At 37.4% G+C, this 22,131-nt stretch overlaps 1 protein-coding gene across 1 annotated transcript in view; it reads right to left on the bottom strand.

Annotated features, from left to right (window-relative positions):
* The window catches only part of MAP3K5 (mitogen-activated protein kinase kinase kinase 5), a 94,481-nt gene that overhangs the window by 14,106 nt on the left and 58,244 nt on the right, over nt 1-22,131 (bottom strand). Inside the window, exons 12-23 of the mRNA XM_056488900.1 lie at nt 17,094-17,143; nt 12,797-12,892; nt 11,349-11,430; nt 9,823-9,956; nt 7,026-7,153; nt 6,072-6,208; nt 5,344-5,449; nt 4,242-4,399; nt 3,570-3,747; nt 2,751-2,771; nt 1,488-1,665; nt 1,221-1,389 (exon numbers count right to left, since the gene is read on the bottom strand). Of these exons, the coding sequence (XP_056344875.1) occupies nt 1,221-1,389; nt 1,488-1,665; nt 2,751-2,771; nt 3,570-3,747; nt 4,242-4,399; nt 5,344-5,449; nt 6,072-6,208; nt 7,026-7,153; nt 9,823-9,956; nt 11,349-11,430; nt 12,797-12,892; nt 17,094-17,143 (1,437 nt within the window). The remainder of the gene's footprint in view (nt 1-1,220; nt 1,390-1,487; nt 1,666-2,750; nt 2,772-3,569; nt 3,748-4,241; nt 4,400-5,343; nt 5,450-6,071; nt 6,209-7,025; nt 7,154-9,822; nt 9,957-11,348; nt 11,431-12,796; nt 12,893-17,093; nt 17,144-22,131) is intronic.

Here is a 22,131-nt window from a genome sequence, read left to right as displayed (position 1 = left end):
TAGAATTCTGTGTCTCTGCTTCTCTTTCAGGCTGCTCCAGCCCCAGCTGAGAGGCATGAAACACTCTCTGGGATTTGTGATTGAGTTTCAGTCTATCATGATAACCAATTATTATTTGCATACACATGCAAAAACTGTGTCTGTTACAGCAACACTCTCGCAAAGCAAAATCCAAGTGTTTTTTAGCATTTTCTGTAGCTAGCAGGATAACTGTGGGTTACTCTCTCCCCCATCCCAAGAGTTAGAAGCTGTTTTTATTTGCACAGCACCAATTTCTAATTACTGTAACTGTAGTACATACATAATAATCATATTGGTTTGCATCAGTTTCTAAACACTAGTATCTTTAGAAGATGAGTTGTCATGTTGTATATAAATATTTTAGACCAGCAATACTTTGCCTTGAGAATGAGGTGAATCAATTAACTACTAACACACACACACAAACAAGAACAAAAAATCCTGTCATCCAATTATAGTGTTGCAATACTTAGCAGTGTGGTCATGACCTGTTATTTCTTCAGTGTTGTCCTGAACTGATACATCATCATAATGAATCATCCCCACAAAGGAGTGCCAAAAGGTCAGTCTGCAATTATTTTGTTGTTTGCTGTACTCACAATTACTACATCTTCCCTCCATGCCTGCTCCCGACTGCACTGAAGAATAGCTGCAATTTATTTTCTCCCTAGCCCCCTCTTTCCCCTGTTGTGGCTAGAAGGCAATGGTCTATCCACCAGCCCCATTTTTTCTATTCATTATCCTAAGGTAAGGCCAGAGCAGGCCAAATGACCTAAATCTCCCTCTGTCAAAGCAGTCAGCCAGAACACAGAACTTTAAAAGGGGGTCAAAGCTAATCCACTCCTGGAGATGATCTAACTTATATGAGTAGGCCTGACTCAAAGTTAGTCAAATTTGGAAAGCACTGGTAAAATAGAATATCATGAAAACATGTTTTTCTGTTGTCTTGCCAGTACTAATACCCAGGTATATACATAGTAATTACAAACAAAAAATTATGCAATGCATCATAAAAAATTTCGAAGCCTGTTTTTAATAGCCCAGATAAAACAGTGACTCTGAAAGCTTACATGGTATATGCTTTCTAGTTCAACCAAACTTCATTTCTAATTGCTTTAGTATGTTCAATTTCAAGAGTTCTGGGTATCTGCAGAGAAGTCTTAGAATTCCATAAAATTCTTGCTGCCTTCTGAAATTACCTGAGTCAAAGCTTCCATCAGGTTCCTCACCACCTGGTCTTGGTCCTCAGTTAATATCCTGTGGAGGGTGGCTCTCCTTTCACTATCCTTCTTCAGCATGAAAAACCCAGAATCTTTCTCTTCAGGTGAGGGAGGTGCACTGTGATCCTCAAAATGTTCATCTGGGATGCTGAATGAAAGACACAGCGAAAAGAAACATTATAAAAACCATCCTGATTCACACATTCCCAATCTACTGCGTAACAAAAATGTCAGGTAGCTCTTTACCTCAGAAAAAGGGACCGGATTCCCTTCCCATCTTTTTCTCCACAGGATTTGGCTCTTGTTTTGAAAGAGAATGGGTCAATTTTTAATTCTGTATCAGGTGACACAGAACCATATTCACTGCTGCTACTTGTATCTTCCACCAGAACAGGCACAGGCAAGGATATGCTCCGAAGATACTCTATTTGTATAGGAATATTCAGAAATTAGAATTTAATAATACCATGAGAGTTTTGAAGTGAAGATTATTTTTTCAGAGGAGACAGAAAAACTCCAGCCTTCCCACACACTAACACAAAATATCAGAAAAAATTGACAAAAAAACGAAAGCATTTTAATCTGGCATAGAGTAAACTTTCAGGTATGTTTTCATTCCTGAAATATTGAAATGCAAGGCTTCTTGTGAGTTCACTCAGAACCTCAACACTGAAGTGAAGGTGCATCACCTATCATGACTTCCAGCAGTAGGAAAGTGTTTCTATAAGGTAAGTCGTCCAAACACCTTCCAAAATCCTAATCTTATGGGTGTATATAAATATTTATTTATGTGTACACTACATTTAATTATATATACTATACATATACAAGATACATTTCTTCATCAGATTAATTTGTTTAATTAATTAATTAAATTATAGTTTAATTAATTCATAATCATTGACTATTAATAATAGACATGCAGTGAAGTCAGAACTTTTAGTTTTAAATCCAGAGCACACATTACTGCAGGAAACGACTCATATCTATTTCACACATGCACATTTCAAAATGTGCTTTGATACCAATTCAGCATGAAGGTAACTATGTGTGTGTTCAGTTCCCTCCCACACTCTCCCAGTCCATTTCCTGAAAGAGATGAGTATCCTGTATCAGGTCTGACAAGGGGTCTCAAATGCATTCTGGTTAGTCAGTTATTGAATTTAGTCTAATAAAAATCTGTGTTATCATTCTCCACAAACCTTGGCTCTGTGGCTACTATAAAATAGCCATTGGTTTCCCAAATGACCCTATAAATGACAGCACAGCCCTTCAAGGCTGTATCACCCACCTGCCTGGGCAAGCAAGCCACAGTCTGGTAGAATTAAAAACAGTAGTTCAGAAAAGCACAACGAATTAGATGTTCCTAACAGAGAGAGGTCTATAACTTTCACAATTGTGACCACTTCTCTTTCCAACTTTTTAGTGTTGACAAATTATACCAGAATAACTGATAACTATAGTATCTACACAATTATGTTTTTGATGGAGAAGTAGATTAAAACTCACCATTTGTGTTGGCTGAAAGGGCTATGTGAGAAAAGGAAAGAAAAAAAGGAAGTTAAATATGCTGAAATTAACTGAGAAAATAAGGATAGTCTAAAGGGTAACTTCTCATTTTTATGGACTATCTCAATTCTCCTGGCTCCAGCCTCCAAAAATGTAATTTAGTGCAATTTAATTTTATTCAGAGGGGGTGGAGACCACATTAAAAGTGATCATCGACTACCACCTCCTTTACCTGCTATTTTTCTTTCTTTAAGCATCATGCAAAAAATACACAGAAGATATTTTCCTAAGTATATATCCGCACACAATAGAATATGTTATTACTGCTCTCAAAACTCCTTTACTACTTCCCATAATTTAGAATACTACAGGAAATGAACATTTCCTGAAAATGAAATTTCATGAAACAAAAATTATGCAGTGTATGCACATTTGCTCTGGGACAAAGATTAATTTTGCTTATGTAGAAAAGTCCACTAGATTTAATAGCACATTCTAACCTTTCACAAAATATACTCTATATAAATATTCTTTCAATGAAAATGTATGCAAATTAAAAAAGAGGGGACAAATTAAACAAAAATCCAACAACCATAAACAGACTTCTAGAAACCTTATTAGAAATATTTATATAAATTGACTTCTGTGACAACATGATAACAGAATTCTGCTAGCACAGTGTTTCTGCAGTAAGTTGATGCTACAGAAGGCCACAACAGCATTCACAGTGGATGGAGATCCACTCTGGTCATTTTAAAGACTAAAACAGCAGTTTCAGGAAACAGTACCACAGGCAAGAGGAAATTTAGCAATGCTTACCTGAGAGCTTTGAAGGAGACTTTCTTTTCTTGCTTGAAACCTTCAAGAACTCATCTACAAGTAGATCATGAGCAAAAGCTCGTTTATCAGGATCTGGCTCAAAGCAACGCAATATGAAAGCCTTGGCTTCTGCAGACATGGATTCAGGAATTTCTGGGTGTATTTTAAACATCCCCACCTGAGAAAAATAAAGGGAGAAACAATAGCCTAAACTGTTCTTCCCCCAAACACTAAGCAACATAAAAACCTGTTTAGATAGTAAAAGTGGTGTATCATTCTCAAGTTTTAATATTAACTTTATAAAACTAGTTTATTAATTCAGAGAAAAAAACCCCAAACTCTTACAAATTGCATAAACAAGTACATTTAAAATACCTCACAGCCGCAAGGAGAGGCTCCTCACACAGCAGAAAACTGCTTCTTTTCCTCAGTTTGGTGGTTTTTTTTTTCTTAAGCACCAGCTGAATAGCTGCTATCTCTCTATTAATCTATTAAAAAATACACAGCACTCCCTCTCAAATGAATCAGATTATTGTTCTTAACATCCTCACAATCCAAGCACTTCCTTTATCTCCCTTTCTTGCCACCTCTAATTCCAGCTTCTCCAAAACAGTCATCAGACTTCCTGTGTTTAGAAATACAACTCTGAGCTGTACAAGGAAGATGCCTGACCTTAAACATGGCTGCTTGTGGTTCTCCCAGTTCATAAAATGGGGGTTTCCCTGTAGCCATCTCAATGATTGTGCATCCCAGAGACCAGATGTCTGCAGCCTTCCCATAGCCACGTGGCCCTTTATCTATGATCTCTGGTGCCATATACTGGAGGGTACCTGTAAAACAGACTCTTTTTGGTTTACTTAGGTGTAATAATGCTGCAAATAGATAGCTAAAAGACAAGAGGAACAAAATGACTGAGGAGTGAGCAATATCAGAAGAGTTTAAAAAATCCCCTTTTATTATTCAAAATTCAAAAATTTCCACATGCATTTTACAAAAAACTCAAAATATTAATCAAGATATTACTTGTGCTAACAGCATTTGGTATCATCTACTGATCTGGAGATTGCTTTTCAATGTCAATGACAATTATTAAATGTTTCAATGAACTTTGGATCAGAGATAGCTTTCATTTATTTTCTTATATCTTAATATTAAAAAATGGGAAAGCACTCTGAATTTTACCCAGAGAGGAAAAGGAAGAGAAACCCGAAACCTTAACCTAAAAGAGTAGGTGAGATGAACATTTTCTTCTGAAGTAAGGGAATCAATCTGACACATCATCCTGCACTCTATTCCTGTTACAGAAGCAATGGAAGAGCAAAGGATGGAATTTAAATAACAGCCACTTCTCATTTTACATAATTATTTAATGCAGTGCCACTGCACGATTTAACACCCAAATCAAATGATGAAGCAGAAAGAGGAGGAACTGAATGACAGATACATGATTCTGGAGATGAAGTCAGGATGTCCAAGCCAATAACGAAAGAAAAAGATCAGCAAGATGAAAAAGCCATGGGCACAAAGGAGACAGACTCAAATAAAGCACAGGAGGGACACAGCTCTTCTGTTGCAGAGGACTTTGATGTCACAAGTAAAACATCCAAAACAGCATTCTCTTTGAGTAGAGTGCACAGCTTAAGATTATATATCCAGAAGTTATTCTTCCAGTAACCTTTTATACTGATTTGAAGTCAATGAAAGTTCAGCATCTGTGGATTCTGACCCTACAGACACAGTTCAAGTGAGGATAAGAAAACCTCTGGGAACATACCAGTGAAGGTTTCAGTACAAGGATTGATGCCTGCAAGTCTCTTTGAAGTTCCAAAGTCCGAAATCTTCAACACTCCACTGTATGTGTTGATAAGCACATTATCACCCTGAGGAAAAGAACATGCAGAGCAATTATTTTTCTCTGTAGACCCTTCATATCTAAGACTTTTTGCATAAGCTGTTTCTACAATGCACTCTTTACTAAGTAAAGGACTTCTTAAGAGAAGAGATGAAAGAAAAATCAATAATGTTCCTTCCTTATGTAATGCCATTAACAAAAACTTCATCTCAAAGTGAATTTCCCCTCTTACCAGAAGGAATTCAGTTACAGAATACTAAAAGAGAAAAAAAGGCTCTTTTTAAACAAATGAGCCAAACACTTTTTCTTCTGCAATCTCCTTAGAAAAGAACTTGCTAATTATCCCATCCACAATCTTCTTTACTTCGATCAGATTTTATGAAAGTTATCATATCTTTGAAAACAGAAAAAGAAGTATCTACTTTATCACATGTTAAGTTGCAATATGTGAATTTTCCTAAAATAAAATTAAAAAAAAAAAAACCAACATGTTTTGTTAGTGCAAATTGAAATCATCAATGGCTCACCTACCTAACCCATGGTTCAGAATAGCAGAGAGCTTACAGAAAAAATGTTTTTAAATTACAGGAAAAATAAATGGCTATGCAGTTACATAATACTATCAGGCTTAATTCTCTGCAAATTCTTACCTTTATGTCTCGATGCACTATCTGATTATCATGGAGGTACTTTAATCCTTCAAGAATCTGCTTGGTGTAAAAGCCAATTGTCTGCTCATTATTTTTTAATGGTCCCCATTTTGATCGTAGAAGAGCAGAAAGACTGCCTATAATTTTGGAGAGCAAAAAGTGAGAATAAAAAAATCTTCAATTTTATAAGTGAGGATTATTAAAATCATCTTTTTATTCTTCTTTCTCCCCCAAAGGAAAAAAAGTAACAAGTATCAATCCCATTCTAAGTGTAGGCATCTCATCTATAACCAAAGTCCTCTCCTCTGCTAAATGCTTATTTGCATCACCAGTGGCCTGTGCAATTAAAGAGAGTCTCAGTATCTCCTGGGCAGTTTGTGAAGAACTGAAGCCCATGGGAAGGACTTGCATTGGAGAAGTTCATGGAGGACTGTCTCTCATGGAAGGGACCCCATCCCTGCTGGAGCAGGGTAAGGAAGTGAGGAGTCCTCCCCTTGAGAAGGAAGGAGTGACAATTTTCGTGAACTAACCACATTCCCCTTCCCCCTGCACCACTGCTAGGAGAAGGGAGAGAATATCCTAAGTGAATTTAGTCTCAGAATGAAGGGAGGGGCAGGGGGACTGTGTTTCTAAGATTTGTCTTTATTTCTGAATCCCCTACTCTGATTGGGTCGACAATGAATTAAATAAGTCTCCCCAGGTCAAGCCCATTTTGCCTCTGACAATAACAGGTGAGTGATCTCTCCCTGTCCTTATCATGACCAATGAGCCTTATGTTGCATTTTCTCTCCCCTATCCAGCTGAGGAGCAGCGTGACAGAGTAGCTTTGCTGGGCATCTGGGATCCAGCCAGGGTCAGTCCACCACTGATCTGTAGGTAAAAGGAGCTCACTTTTTGTTTGCTAAAAACCAAACAAAGCTATCAACCACCAAACCAGTCTCCCCCAAAACTTACCACCTGGCACCTGCTCCATGAATATTTTGATGAAGCCATTCTCACTAAGAGAACCTAAATACTGGACAATGTTCTTATGTTTGAGATGCTTATGCAAAGCTATTTCTTCATGCAGAGGTTGGGAGTACCTGGAAAGAAAATAACCATCTTGGTTATTTTTCATCTTGGTGAAGAAACCTTTGAAACAGCTTAAATTGAAAATGAGTATTTGTTAATTTTCAACAGCCTTTTTGCCAAGAAAGTTTCTGGAGTCAGGATCTTTCCCAGTGTTGAACACCACCAGGGCTCAGCAGCTGATGTGCTGAGCTGATGGTTATTGGGTCCACCCTGACACTCTTCCAGACTTAGGCCTGCCCTAACACTTCTCTTGGAGGTGGGTCAGCTGACAGACTTTGTGTATTTTCTGTGTATTTCTGGCAAGATGTAGACAATATGCTGACAGTCTGGTAGCTATCTTCTCTAAAGCACTAACATCTGTGCAACAGTTTCAGAGTAGCTGAAATAGATGAAGGACACTGACCTCCTTCTGTCAGTCCAAATGTGAAAAGTAGTTGCAGTATTCGCAATTGAGGTTGTTATAGGAAAAGTACCTGTGACTTCCACTGCCTTTTAGCACAGGTAGCTATCACCTCTCCCTCAAAGAGCATCAAGCTACCAGTTGAGGCTGAACTCTTAAAAAAGTGTAGGGAAAAGAAAAAAAAAAAAAATAAAAGTGGTCACCTGAAAATCCTACTGGAGAAAAACTGTTGCAGAAAATAATTATTTGGTTAATGAAAAGTAAGATTATGCAACTCTGAGTCTGTTTACTAAAAAACTAATTTGAGTTTTGCCTTATCTCTCTACATGGTTATAAAGATTCTGACTACATTGTTAGTCATACAGAAATGCAAAATCAAAGATTGTATTCCTGAGTTCTGTTAATGAGATACTAATTCTGAGCAGCAGCAGCAAGACCATTATAATTCTTCTTCATGCACTTTTAAACAGCACAGTTGAGACTTGAGCAACAAAATAATTTTGCAAATAAAATAAAGCCATAAGAAAATTTTTCCCTAGGATGAAGCATTTTTTGTTTTAGGACTTAATCACTAGAAGACTTTAAATGGTATGAACAAAAATTCTAAATCATCATCATAGAATGGTTGGAGTTAGGGAGAGACTTTAAAGCTCCTGACATGGGCAGGGACATCTCCCACTAGACCAAGTTGCTCAAGGCTTTATCCAAGCTGGCCTTGTCAGTCACTTTTCCCTTATCTGCCACTGCTGTAGCCCTGTCACAGAAGGCCACCAGATTTGCTAAGTGTGATTTGCCCTTCATGCTGCTGTGTCTGCTGTCACCAATCACCTCATCATCTTCCATTAGCACAGCTTTAAAGAGGACCTGCCTGATTCTGAATTAAACATTTTTTACAAATTCAGAAGGTGGTAATTCTTACTTTTTAAATGATACAAATTAGCTTCAGTGATGGTTTTTTTCTATAAACTTCTTTCAACGTGTGAAAAGATCAGGTTACAATTAACCAGAACTGAATTAATAAATGTTTCTTACTTTGCCATTAAAAGAATAATACTTGAAATTCATTCTGGAAGCCTCTAAATGTTTAGATGAAAGACCAACAGCTTCCTAATAATCTCTTCTGTGGTATGCTTTGCACACTGAACCTGAAACCTTTTCCATTGAAATATCTTCTAAAATGTGTATCGGAGAAAAAAAATCTGGATTTTTTTTCTTTTGAAGTAGTTACTGCTGTATTCAGTCTATCTTTCTATTAATCACAATTGTTACAAGCAAATTTCTTCTAACATACAGAAAACTTGTAACAATTTTGAGCCAACAGATTGTTTTCTGTAATAAGGCCATAATTTCTGGGAAATTATAACATATATTGAAGTTCAATTTATAACAATATAGAGGATGGAAGGATTCCCCTCTCCATAATCTAAGTTCTAGTACCTTTAAAAGGTTAAAAATTATTAGACCACATATCCACATGAACAGCCAAAAGATTTAGAAATGTTAATTTTCAAATGTCAAAGAAAAAAATCAAGTCAAAACAGAATAACCAAAGGGAAGCCCACAAGGCAGACCCATGAAAATGAAACTGAGCTAAACTTGATAGAGCCAGTTTCACCTGAAAACTCTGAACTTTAGATTTCATACCACTTTTATCACAATATTTGTGGAAATCTATGGATACAAAATAAGATAACCTGGAAGTCTTCCAATACACAAATACTAAGGATATAAACTGCCTGGTCCTTACATGGCAAACTTTATACAGGAGAGAGGGTTACACATAGAAACATTCTGTATTTAAAAAGAATAAAAATTAGCAAAGATTTTTCCACGTGATTTATCCTAATGTTATGAGGCTGCAAAACAAATGGTGCAAAAACAAGAAAGAAAAAATGTCTTTGTCAACAATTCTGAATTTTAAAGGACTGCACAAATCACAAATTCCAATAAGTCTTTTATAAGTATGTGCCTGAGTATGTCTAAGTAGATAGGGCTCATTAGGGCTCATCACCAGGTGCCTGAGTGCTGTTCTGCACTTCAGTGGTTTTGTTTAAATAAAAAACCACTAGTATCAAACCCAGCAAACATCTAAATTCTCAGTTGTGATCACAATGTACTCCACAACTTGTACAAAGACAGGGAACCCCACTATATACCACAGACAGGTAATTTATGGGCAGCTTTGTAGAAGAGGCACTCCTTGATCAGCAAATTCCTTGACCACGTTAGTGATGGAACCGTGTAAAGCACAGAATTTGGAATTAACCACAGTTCCTATACCTGCTGTCTCTCTCTGGGATTTCTTTAATAGCAATTCTGACTTGATTGCTCAGATCTCGTCCTGCGTATACGATGCCGTACGTTCCTTTTCCCAGAATGACTCGCTCACCATTCTCATCATACTCATAGTCATACTGCAAAGCAAACAAAAACAATGTGAAATGGAACAGAAGGAGAACACTTATTCTGTCTGACCCTGTGATCACAACTAAGGCATCTCAGATGCTCGTAGCTTTCTGCAGATCACAGAGGATAAAGGAAAAAAAAACACTTTAAGATGACAACTGGGCTATGGTGCAGACACTCCTATGCTTCCCCACGGTTCTGAGGCAGCCTTTCCAGGAAGGTGAGTTAAGCTGAGCTTTGCTGCACCCGGTCAGCGCGGTTCCACCTCGCGTCTCCCGGAGCAGCACCCGCAGCTCTGGAGTGCACAGCCAGAGCCAACAGAGGGCACTCACTGTGCACCAGACACAGCCTGGGAGCACACCAGGACATCCTCGCCCCTCCCAGGGGCTCTCTGACCTCCCCAGGGCTCCGAAACCAGCGCAGCCCCAGTTCTGACACTGCCGGCTCTGCCAGCAGAGCTGCGCCGGTGCAGCTTAGTCAGCACCACAGTGCATCAAGCGTGGTTTCAGCTGAGTGTGAATTGCAAGGAGTTTAAGGCCAGCCCAAAAACATTTGTTAGAAAGATTACCTGATGTGTCCTCTTGTGTAACACAGGATTTCACAAGCTCACTCCTGTGCTAAACCCAGTAGCTTATGCCTAGGTAAAGTATTTTTTATTTTCTTCCACATAAAGATGGCTGTCTTTAATAAAAGAAAGAATCCACTACTTCTTTTAGTACTTTGTTTCAGCAATGACTTATTCTCATAGTAAAGTCATGCCTCTTAATTCAATTTTTTGCTGTCATTATTTAATTACCTTTTTATTCAACAGATTAAAGAGACCATTAGCACATTGCTCTTTTTCCTGTAAAAATACTTATCCACTGTAATCAAGTCACCCACTGCTTTTCTTTTTGCTAAAATAAAAAAAAACAGGCATCCTAAGGTTCTAAATAGATTTTTCTCTGCTGCAAGTCACCCCAGTGGTCTCCCTTTGTCCAATCTCCCATTTCAAAGAGAATGTTATAAAATGTGTTACAAGTGCGTTATAAAATGCCAACATCAAAACTGGGACAGAGGGCTGTCTGTTATCATTACAGAGCACTGACTTCTGAGTTAGGTGTGGATGTCTCTAGAGCTTCAGGACACCAGATTTTCATGTGATAGGACAGGGGCTTAGGTATCTATCCTGCTCCCTGCCACCTCAAAGGAAGCCCAAACACCTTAAGTGCTGCACTGCACCCGATATCCCGATATTCCCTCTGCAGCTGTGTGTGTGTTCAGATAAAACTCCAGGTGAGAACACAACTTAAGCAGTAACTTCACTAATCCCTGGAAAAGTAATGAGTAATTTACTGCAGTGAAGTGCTAGACTAGAAGCCCATAATTTTGTATGTTGGGAGGAAAAAAAGTACAAATACCTCTAGAGAGTCTCCATCACATTCCCCTTCCTCTGTAGTCTTCCCCATTTCTTCAGTGATACTGTTCACCATGTCAAAAAATCTGTTTAAAAAAAAAAAAAGAGAGAGGGGAAACACAGGCTTGAGACAGTAACTTGAGACAGTATAGGAACAAAGTAATGAAGGGACCAAAGGACATAAGTACAGTAGTCATTATTTTATATAACTACATATTATGGAATAAAAATATATATAAGTATATTTAAGTGTAATTTTTACAGTAAGTATAAATTCAGTGTATAAGTTTGCTTGTCCAAAGAAATATTTTGTTTACATGGTGATTTAGCCATCGAAATCTGAAGTTTTCTACTTCTTTTACAAGAATCCATTATATCTGAAATTATTAATGGAATTGGCATTTCAAAATCTAAAGCTTGGCTGAAATTCTCATCCTATACCACCATTTCTTTATGTCCATTGAAAGCACTGAAGCATCATGAGAAGTGCTGGGAAGTCTTGCTGCATTTGTAAGAGTTTTTGTAGTGTAGGAATTCTAGCTTTGAGGTTTTCCTTGAATGAAAAGGTTGTCTATTTCATTAAAAAATCTTATTTTAAATTATGTCTACCCTTTTGAAAGAAGGCAAGTACAAAAACCATGTCATGCTAAGGTACTGCTTACTCATCTCTTAAGAAGAGCTCAGATGTGAAGGGGAATGAACATGATAAAAGAACATATATGAACTAGAATGGGTGAAAGAACAAGCTAGAGATTGGGCAGTGAGGTGGATCCAGTCATTAACAGAGAGTCCTGCAGTGATTTTAAGCAGATTTGCAGCCATTTTAGCACAAAAAAAGTGAAATTTCCTTTGGGAATGCTTCCAGGATCAATTCAACACCACAGCCTCAAGCCTATGGAGCAGAAACACAGCTTAGAGAAACAGAGACACTGCTAAACTCTACCAAATTTCCTGCAGGGACGCAGGTACAATCTTTCTTATGTAAACACATGCTAAAGTAAAGGAAATCAAGTGTGTTTGTTTTTAATTGCAAATAAAAATGTATTTACAGTTACAAAGAGAAATCTTGACCAGACTTTGTTCCCACTTTGGTAAGTCCTTCTAAAATTTAGGATGCTTTGTTGAATTAGGGGCACACACTTTTAGTAAGCCGTAATATGATATGTATTACAAACTAATCCCAGAAAGATGTGTGCAAAAAAATAATTAGATTTATAATTGTATTTGTTTCCAATGTTTGTCTGAGCTTGTTCTTTGATCCTACATACACCAGATCTCCAGTGTATTAAGGTACACAGGGTGCTATATGTTAAGCTTTCACACAAAAGACGCTGAGGACACTCAGATCAACTTTCACCATAGTTCTGAAACAGTCAGTCCCTGTTGTGCATGCAGACACCATCCATCCCATCACAGGCCATATTTTTTTCTGAAATAACAGCAGTGACCCACCTTCTGCAATGAAGTTCTGTGCAGAAATAGATTTGAAAGTCATCTGAGTTGTGCAGCACGTACAAGAAACAGCATCGTTCCTCAAACTTTGAAATGCTGAAAGAATGGCCAAGAAAGTTATTGGAAAGATGCATTTAGACTTCTACCAGCTCTGTCAAACCATACAGATCAACCCATTTAACATGGGAAAGCACCAGATGAAATCTGAGAATCCTAGTTTTTCCTTATTGTAAAATCACTCTCTTGTATCTTCCAAAGTTCACATTCTGATGTTTGCTATCATTCAACTTGTCCCACTTGTCCACACATTGCCCAAGAAAGAGTAGGAGCAAAGAAATTAATAGGAATATTTCCCTTGACCTGTGACATTTTTGTCTTCAGTACCTTTAGGCAAGGCCCTTAATTTTCACTCTTGCAACCAGAATGAAACATCCTTTCAGGATCATATTAGAAAGCTGGATTTTGAACTGAAATAATGAGTTCTTTGTGTTTTAGACATCAGCCACAGCTCAATCTTCAAAATAAAATTTTCTACTCAGTTTCTTGTTAATTGGTACCTTGATAAGTAAGTTTGAAAAGTATTTTTAAATTGAGTATCTAAACATGAGGTGAATTACTTTATTACACTTGCCCTCTCATGTCTTCCCTCACTTTCAGTTTCATCTGCTATAACTGCAGAGTAAAGATAAAGAGGAGGCATGTATGCCATTTTCTTATGGATGCATAAGTGTCTCAGTGGATAAACAGAAGAGTTGCAAACTTTTGTAGAGTTGTCAGTTTTCCACACCAAGCAGGCAGCAGTTCGTGCAAAGATATTAATTCACCAGAACTGTTTTATATGCATGACATTACTCTGCTCCTTATAGAAAATACTAAATGTTATTTGAAACAGCTCTTTCTGTAACTTGGTCACATATTGAGTGCCAGCTGTCAAGCCGATGCAGTATAATTGACTCTTACTATATTGGAAAAGAGAGGAGGGAAATGGCAAGGGAAAATAGTGCAGTATTTGAGAAACCAAGACAAATTAAGTCTCCTTATTAAGCTTATTAACATACTGGACAAAATCCACAGTCCTAGTAACATCAATCTGTTTTAGATGGATCAAGACAGCCATCATGTTACTACTTAATTTGTAGCACAATAAAGTAGAATTATGTATTATGTTGTGCCAAAGGATTGATGATTTGATTAATGTAATGGGTTTTTTAAGTATCTGGAAATACTTGGAATTTTGAGCCTTTAAAAAGTATTTAAGATTGCCTGATCCTTGCTCTCCTTTATGATATTGTAAAACCCTGTAAGTTTTAATACACAAATAACTCTTTAGACAAGCTAGCCTTTCATAAATCTACTTATGAAAAGAATGAGGTTCATTATAAGAATATTTGTCTCTGTGTGTGGTGACTCATTTATTTTTACATTAGGGAAATTCCTAAATTCTAAGTAGTGTACACATTTAGGAAGACAGTCACTGTCCTGAGCTTATAAACTAACTTTAATTCAAGCTTTTCAACCATATAAGTAAACTCTCTAGATATGGAGTAAATGATATTAACAGAATTACTCATTCAGATCCATGTGTATTGAAACATTTTACTGACTAAACTGTCAGCTGAAACCTGACATGCCCAGAAACCACTGACAAACAGAGCAGTGAATAAAGGGGTAAGAATGTGGAGTGTACACAGAGGCCAGGGAAATTCATAAATATTTAAGGCCTTTAAGTGAGGGTTTCAATTGCTTATATGTTGCTTTTCTCCCTGAAAAAGAGAGAGAGAAAGAGAGAGAGAAAGAGAGAGAGAAAGAGAGAAAGAGAGAAAAAGAGAGAAAGAGAGAAAAAGAGAGAAAGAGAGAAAAAGAGAGAAAGAGAGAAAAAGAGAGAAAGAGAGAAAAAGAGAGAAAGAGAGAAAAAGAGAGAGAGAGAGAAAGAGAGAAAGAGAGAAAAAGAGAAAGAGAGAAAAGAGAGAAAGAGAGAAAGAGAGAAAGAGACTAAACTGAGAAAAGGAATACTAAAAATTACTTGAGTTATAAAAGGATCCAGGATAATTTGCTCAGGAAATGCCTCTCTGACAGTGCCCAAGCAGATATAGTACCTACTGACATATGTGACAGCAGAACTGGAGCTGAATTCACCGAACTCCAAAAACAAACAGGGAAGCAAAAGAGCATGTGCATCATGTACATCCAGAACTCCCCTTAGTCAATAAGAAATACTGAAAATGCTGTAACTACTGATTACTAGTACTTCCAGATGAAGCAGCAGATTAAAGAGGTGAGCACCTGTTTAGGTGTTTAGTAGGAATCACAGAAAAAGAGCTGTGTGGAACTTCAGTGTGTTTTCTAGAAGTCTAGCATTACAGGCACCTCTCATTGTTGTAATTAAGTATTCTGATGAGATTCAAAGCTCCAAGAACTTGGGATGGAAGGCAAATATCCTTGTCTCAAGCTTGTCTAAGTTCTTGAGCTATGAAAGAAACTGGATGCAGAACTCTGAGGCACTCTCCCACAGAAACAACACAAGCAGCTGTTATTTCATAATCCAGAACTTCTGAACAGTGAGTAAAAGCCAACTTGTAGCCTAGCAAACTTCAGTCCTCCACTTTAGTTTTTATTTTTCAATTGGAAAAATAAAATTTCCTATCTTCTTCTTCATATGCTGTCATCTCTGCAGAACAGTAGGAACTTTGCTTGATAAACTAAGAAGCCAAGTACTTTGGGGAAACAGCCATGTTCCAAAAGCTGAGATAAATCCTTTAAAGAATAACAGCACTTTCTGGGCCAATTCAATAAGAAACACTTGTATTTAAGAGGTCAAGAAGGCATATGGCAAAAGCAGAGCTATTTACATTGGCACACAAACCACTAATCGATGAGTTTCTTACACTAAAGCCAGTTGCTATGACTTCCTGCATACAGAGTGTGATTTAGCACTGTTCTGCTCAGAGAGTTCTACATACTTTCCAAGTTGCTTTGCAGTTCTTGAGAGCTGAACCCTATTACTTGTGAAACAAGATGCTGATTATGCTGGCTGTTACACAGCAGGCAGGAAAAGTGGCTCTCTGTCAGCACTGAGAAGTATTTACTAAAAACGTGAGCCATTTCATAACTAGGTGTCTCCTCAGACCTGCTGTCTCCTCATGGAGTGCCATAAATATTTATGGAGGTCTTTGTCCTAAAAGCCTCCAAGATCATGTACAAAGACCTGCCTTGTACATTAAGGCTGCATCTCTAGAGCTGACTCTTACTAGTCTAGAAGGGCTGAGAGTCCTTATAAAGCTGGGAACTGCCCCTTCCTAGACCAGTTTAAGTCTAGGAGCCTCAAAGTTGCCAAAAATAGTCTTGATATAAAAATAGATTAGAAGCAGTTCTGCAGGCTCACCCACTCCAAACAATACTTGACTTCATAAAACTAGGAAAAAAACCTGTGAAACACTGAAAAATAAAGTGATCAGAAACTCTGATATATTTAAAATAAAAAATAAAAAAAAACCTTATTCAGCTTCATGTTGCATAAGATAAATACTTCCCCCTGCAGCTCCTCATGGAGGGAGCCAGAGAGTTCTCTAAGAATTCACAGTGACTCTTGGCTCACTATAAAGTCATCTGAGTTGTTTTGGACATCTGTTCAGATGAACAGACTGGAAAATCAATTGAAAAATTAAATAAAAATTCACAGTTTAAATAACCAAAGCAGGAGGTTACACTAGAAACAGTACTGACCACAGCATGGTTTAATAAGGGGAAGGAAAAACCAAAATGACAGTAAATAAATAAATAAATTCTTTCTTTCCCTCTATTTTTTTTTAGAGGCACACAAAAACATGCTGTAGCCAAACCCAAACCAGACTGAACTAAGCATATCATTGCAACTTTTCCCTAAAATAAGCTGAATCCCACAGGATTGAATTTTCGTTCCTATTGATAGTTTGGTGTTTTTAAGTTACTTTTTGGAAGGAAAAAGAATCATCCATCTGTGCAAAAACGTCCTGCAGACATAGCAACAACTCTGTGTATGGAACAGTTATTATTAGAACAGAGCAACGACTATTTAAAAAATGTAAGTTTTCTGGACTTTTTTTTTAATTACACTAAAAGGAAAGTGGAGAGTTGCAGGATGACAAATACAGATAAATCCTCAGGAAAAGGAAAAAAGAGACTAAGATGAAGAATAGATTGCAAGAGGTTGCAGCTGTGATAGAATATCACTGTCACTCCAAAGTCCACAGCAGCAACATAACATAAAATTCATTCAATTATTCCTTTAATTTCAAAACAAAAACGGGAAACTACTTACCTTACCCCCCTAATGGAAGCAGCACAGAAGTTCCACTCATGGATACCTTTCTGTAACACACAGTAAAAAGTAAATAAATAAATAAAATACTCCTCCTTATGTATGAAGGGCCAGTAGGCATATCTTCTAGAATGAAGCTCATGAGATGGAAGGGGAAACTCTCAAATGACAACAGTCTATTTATTATCTATTAATACCTATTTTTCAAGGCATTTTTTCTTTCACCCAAAACCAAAGCAACAGAAGATCTACATAGAAGTTTTGGGTTATTTCTTCACTGTTTACACTGCAAACACAATTTATTACTTTAGAAAACATCCAAAAGAGCAGATTGGAAGAGATGCCAGTATAGCCTTGTTTGGATACTGAACTTGGGATCACATGTGATACTCAGGAAAGGAGAGGGAAAAATATTCCACCTCTGAGAATAAAGAGAGCTTGCCCTGCACACTCAATCCCCTAGTGTGGGGGAAGGCCAGGTAGAGAGAGCCACAAGTAGAAATGTAGGAGAGCAAAATAGGAAATTCTTGAAAAGTAGGAAGAATTACTCAAATAAGGCAAAGTGTCCAAAGAAACAGAAAGGAGACTATTTCACTAGGAATCCAGAAGAGAGCGATGAGAATGCACCAAAACCCCTAAGAGTGAAAACATGGCTGGAAGAAAAAGGCCACCCTATGAAAACACAAAGGGCCAGGTCTCATTTATTTTCAGATCCTTTAAATTTACAGCTGTCACATTCAGCAGAACTGAGTTGTCTGTAGACAGTTATATTGCTCTATGTTTATGTTCTATTAAAACTTTACTGTAGCAAACAGAGGCCTTTTGTACCCTCTAAAGAAAACATTCTCCTTTCAGGAAAAGGTGGAACTACACCACCTCACAGCCCTGGCAATGTTGGGATCCCATCACAATGAGCCACATATTTGAAAAACCTTTGCTTTCTGCAGCTGAATTTCATTTGGCATTTTAGTGATCTGAGCAAGGGCATACCGTCAAACAGAAACATAATCAAATGCATTCCAAAAGAAGAGCCAAAAATGTGTAGCTTATAAAATGAATAATGAAATACATGGAAGTCAGATTCACTGCTGAAATAGTTGCACAATGTGCAGAAAACGACAGTGGAAATGACTCTTCCAGCTTTCTGTGAGGATTCCTGCATCAATCTTTTTCTCTGTAATTCTTCCCTTCCTGCTCAAATCATATTAAATGTTGTGAAGCCAATATGAAATGCCTAACACAATGGGCTAAAAAGCAAACATCTTTTTTGATGCACAAGTTTCATAACTATTATAAATGTAAAGTACAAAGCAGTAACTTTAATATCTCATCATTGTTAAATGGGGTAAGGGTTTCTTTCACGGGGTAAAGGAACAGGAGGGTAGCCCAACACTAGGAAAAGCTGGATTTGCATCTTGAAGTGGAAGTACTAACTGATGCTGATGGCATGTTTGTGAAACTACTGTTTGAGTTGCCTGGTTCTCTCGCATGACTGAAGATCAACTCAATCCCTATGCTTAGGAGGAGGGGTTTCTGCACAGTCTTTTACAACTCCCTTCATATACAAAACCTGCTAGTTTCCAATTTTTCCATGCTTATAAAATCTCTTAGACCTTAGCTATTGGTGCTTGTCCAATTCCCAGTACTAAAATCCAAATAAGTTAAAATAAGTCTTGAGAGGCTGAAATGCTCAAGAAACATAACAAGAAGCATCAGTATTGGATTTTTACCTGTCATCTATGTGCAACTAATCTCTTAAATCTTAATTACCATGCAAAGCTCTCAAGCAATGAAATAGCACAAAAAGTTATGTCCCTTCATGGTCTTGCCAAGTTTTGAATATATTGGAGTAAATATATCAGGCGTGCTATCCAAATTCAGCATCTGCTCTTCGGTTAGGCAAAAAAATCATCAACTACCCAAAACAAAACTCAAAATGGATTCAGAAGCCAAAGCAAAACAGAGACAGGCTGTTCTATTTCAAACTTACAAGCAGCATTGCTGCATTCCTCTAACCCCATGCGGGAACGGCTGCTAAAATTAGGGAGCTGCAAGGCAAAGGTAATGTGTATTCTACAAAATAAAATACTGTCTGATTTTTCTTGGCATTTGTTTATCTTAAACTCAGTAATATTAAAGAAATGAATATTAAAATATGTTGCTAAAAGCAATAGAAAAGAAAGAGGCTACATTATTTATCCTGCTACTGACTGCTGTCTGTCTAATAGAAAAGTGCCAGCTGCAGGCTCCACTCAGTTTCAGTTTGGGTTTGAAATGGAAATTCAGCTTCTTTGTGCATGAAAGGAAGTTCATACACTTTGTAACTCACAGATCTTATTCCTGGAGCACTGACTGAACTCTGGAAAACAAGTAGAACCATTAATTTATGTGCCAAATGAACTGAACTCTGAAGCACAAACTGCCAAAGCTCTGACAGACCTATGGTTGGTAGACTGAACTTAGATGAAGAAGTTTCCAAACCCAGCTGTCTAACAAACCCTTGCATAGAGATAGGTGGTCTTTGCTTGTTAATCAGCCCCAAAAATGCTTGTTTTCAGGCTACTAAAGACCAAAGTATGGGTCTTCCTCTGTGCAGTAGACTGACAGACAATACATCTTTTTTCTTCACAAAATCTCTTAGCAAAGACAAGTGCTATACTGGTTACATTCAGGAAACTGGTGCCTCCAAATTTTTCTAGTCCCTTTTCTCTCAGGGAGATTTGTGATGGATTCTAATTTGACAAATTGCAGCAGACTACAATTGTACAGCTGAATGGGTAACTACCAAATTGCCCATTGCATTGTTTTGTTGGGTGTGATGGCTCACAGGGCACAGAGTATCAACCACATTCCTGGCTACTCAATAAGCTCACCACGGTAAGGATTCTGGCCAGAGCAAAAGTACAAGGAGTACACTTAATGTCTAATGCCAGTGATTGAGGCTAGGCCAGAAAAATAGGAAAGTACTATTCTGCAGAAAATACAAAGACACACGCCTCACATCAGGAAGAAGAGGGGAAAATTGAAAGAAATGTTTGACATGCTATAGAGAAACACCTATCTTCTAAATACCAAACAGGCATAGACTAATACATCCCAATCCTTCTCCCAGACAGAGGATAACTGGGCAGTCAAATGACACAGCTATGAAAAATGCCATTGCTGAATGTATAAAAAAAAAAATATCCCAGTAGATAAACAATACAGGAATGCACCATGGAATACACTTTTTGGAATATGAGTACACATGCTCAATTAAGGTTAACTCAAACTGGATCATAGGAAGTTATGGCAATGAGGTGCCACGTGTGGCCAGTACACCAAGCCTACTTGTTTTGCCTAAAAAGAAACCTTAATGAAAACACCACACTAAGAGGTATTAGGACTCTCCTGAAAAATATTGTCATGTCAACATCAGAGAGAAAAGGAAATACTTATTAGAAACACCTTGTTAGCAAAAGAACAAATATGTATGAAATGTCAACAATTTCAGACTGAAAACTAGAAGTCATAAATAACTCCTTTTCACTTCACCAGCAATATTCTGCTCTTTGCTCTTCTAGAGTTGCAGTGGAATTCTCAAACCACTTTTCAGCATGATTGGTCAACTGGGAAACCTATAGTAATATTCAGAAAGAGCTTGATCACTTTATGGGAAACATTATATGGGGGGAGAGTCTGCAACAGAGGTGAACAGAACTCAACTGTCCAGAAAATTCCTTCTAGTCCTATGTTCCTTCTTAACCTACAGTTAAGCCCCTTTACAGAATGAAATGTATTCTTGGGAGATGAACTCAATATACACACAAAAAAGTCCACAAAAGAAAGGAAAAAAAAACGAGGCATGTTCAAGCAGTCTCTAAATAGAATAAATTCTGACTATAGAAATACCTTCTGAACAGGTATTTTAGAATAACAAGATTAAGTCTGTCGTTCTGCCAAATAATTATTTGCTGTATGGTAAATTTTTATTTTTCCCAAGAATTGCATACATTTATTTTTCAAATTATTCTGCAAGGCTGAGCCTACTTCAAAAAACATCAGTCAGAATAAACCACAAATAAATAGAAATTTATTGGTCTAGGCAAACATTTCAGTTTGTTCTCTAAATATGCTATTTCAGCTGCCATTTTCATTTTCTCATGAACTCACAACAAAAATTCTAAGCAGTAGAGTGTCACTGTATTTTGTGTTCAAAAACATTTCTCCTTTTACAGACTACTAGGAGGAAAGCTGAACATTGGACTTGCCAGCGCTAGGTTAATAATTGGACCTGGTGATCTTGAAGGTCTTTTCCAACCTAAATGATTCTATGGTTACCTGAAAACAGGTCCTCATTCTCCTATCCTGCAGGCAAGCAAAATTCTGCCATGGAAGAATGTACAGTGCTAGTTCTTACAAATCACAGCATCCCCAGTGTTTTGCCTCCAGCTGACTCAGCCTCTGTTCACTCTTCATATACTCCTTCATTTTCCCTAGCTGACGTCCTTCTCTAAGGTTCTATGACATCCTCCTTGTCTTCCCTCTTACCAACATTTTGTTTCCTTAACATCCCAGAATGTAATAACCATTCTAGGTTTTCCTCTCCACTTCCATCTCCAGATTTTCTAAGTTCCTTTCCAAATACATCTGGCTATCTCACACCTTGACATACAAACTTCTCAGAATTTTCAATTTCTTGAGCATCCATTCATCCTTCTGCCAAATGCTTCTTTGGCATTTGATTGATTCTGCTCCCATTTTAACATACCAGTCTATATTACTTTCATATTAAAGGAGTATTTATCACAGCTGACATGTAAAACTTCAAGGGCAGGAAGAAGATGATTCTCTAAGTGTAAGTAATTTATGTTACATTATTGGTATGATGACAGTAAATTATAAATTACTTATGAAATCTTAAGCAACAGGTTTGTTGTATATTATATAATGGCTTAAAACAACCTGAAGGAAAATGTAAGTTATTTCAACAAATTATGGGAAACAAAAGATCCACTGAAAATCAGGACAATCTTAAGCACAGCAGTACATCTCAGCA

The sequence above is a fragment of the Oenanthe melanoleuca genome, chromosome 3 (assembly GCF_029582105.1).
Source record: "Oenanthe melanoleuca isolate GR-GAL-2019-014 chromosome 3, OMel1.0, whole genome shotgun sequence".
Taxonomy (NCBI): Eukaryota; Metazoa; Chordata; class Aves; order Passeriformes; family Muscicapidae; genus Oenanthe; species Oenanthe melanoleuca.
This window is presented reverse-complemented; position numbering and strand designations above follow the sequence as displayed.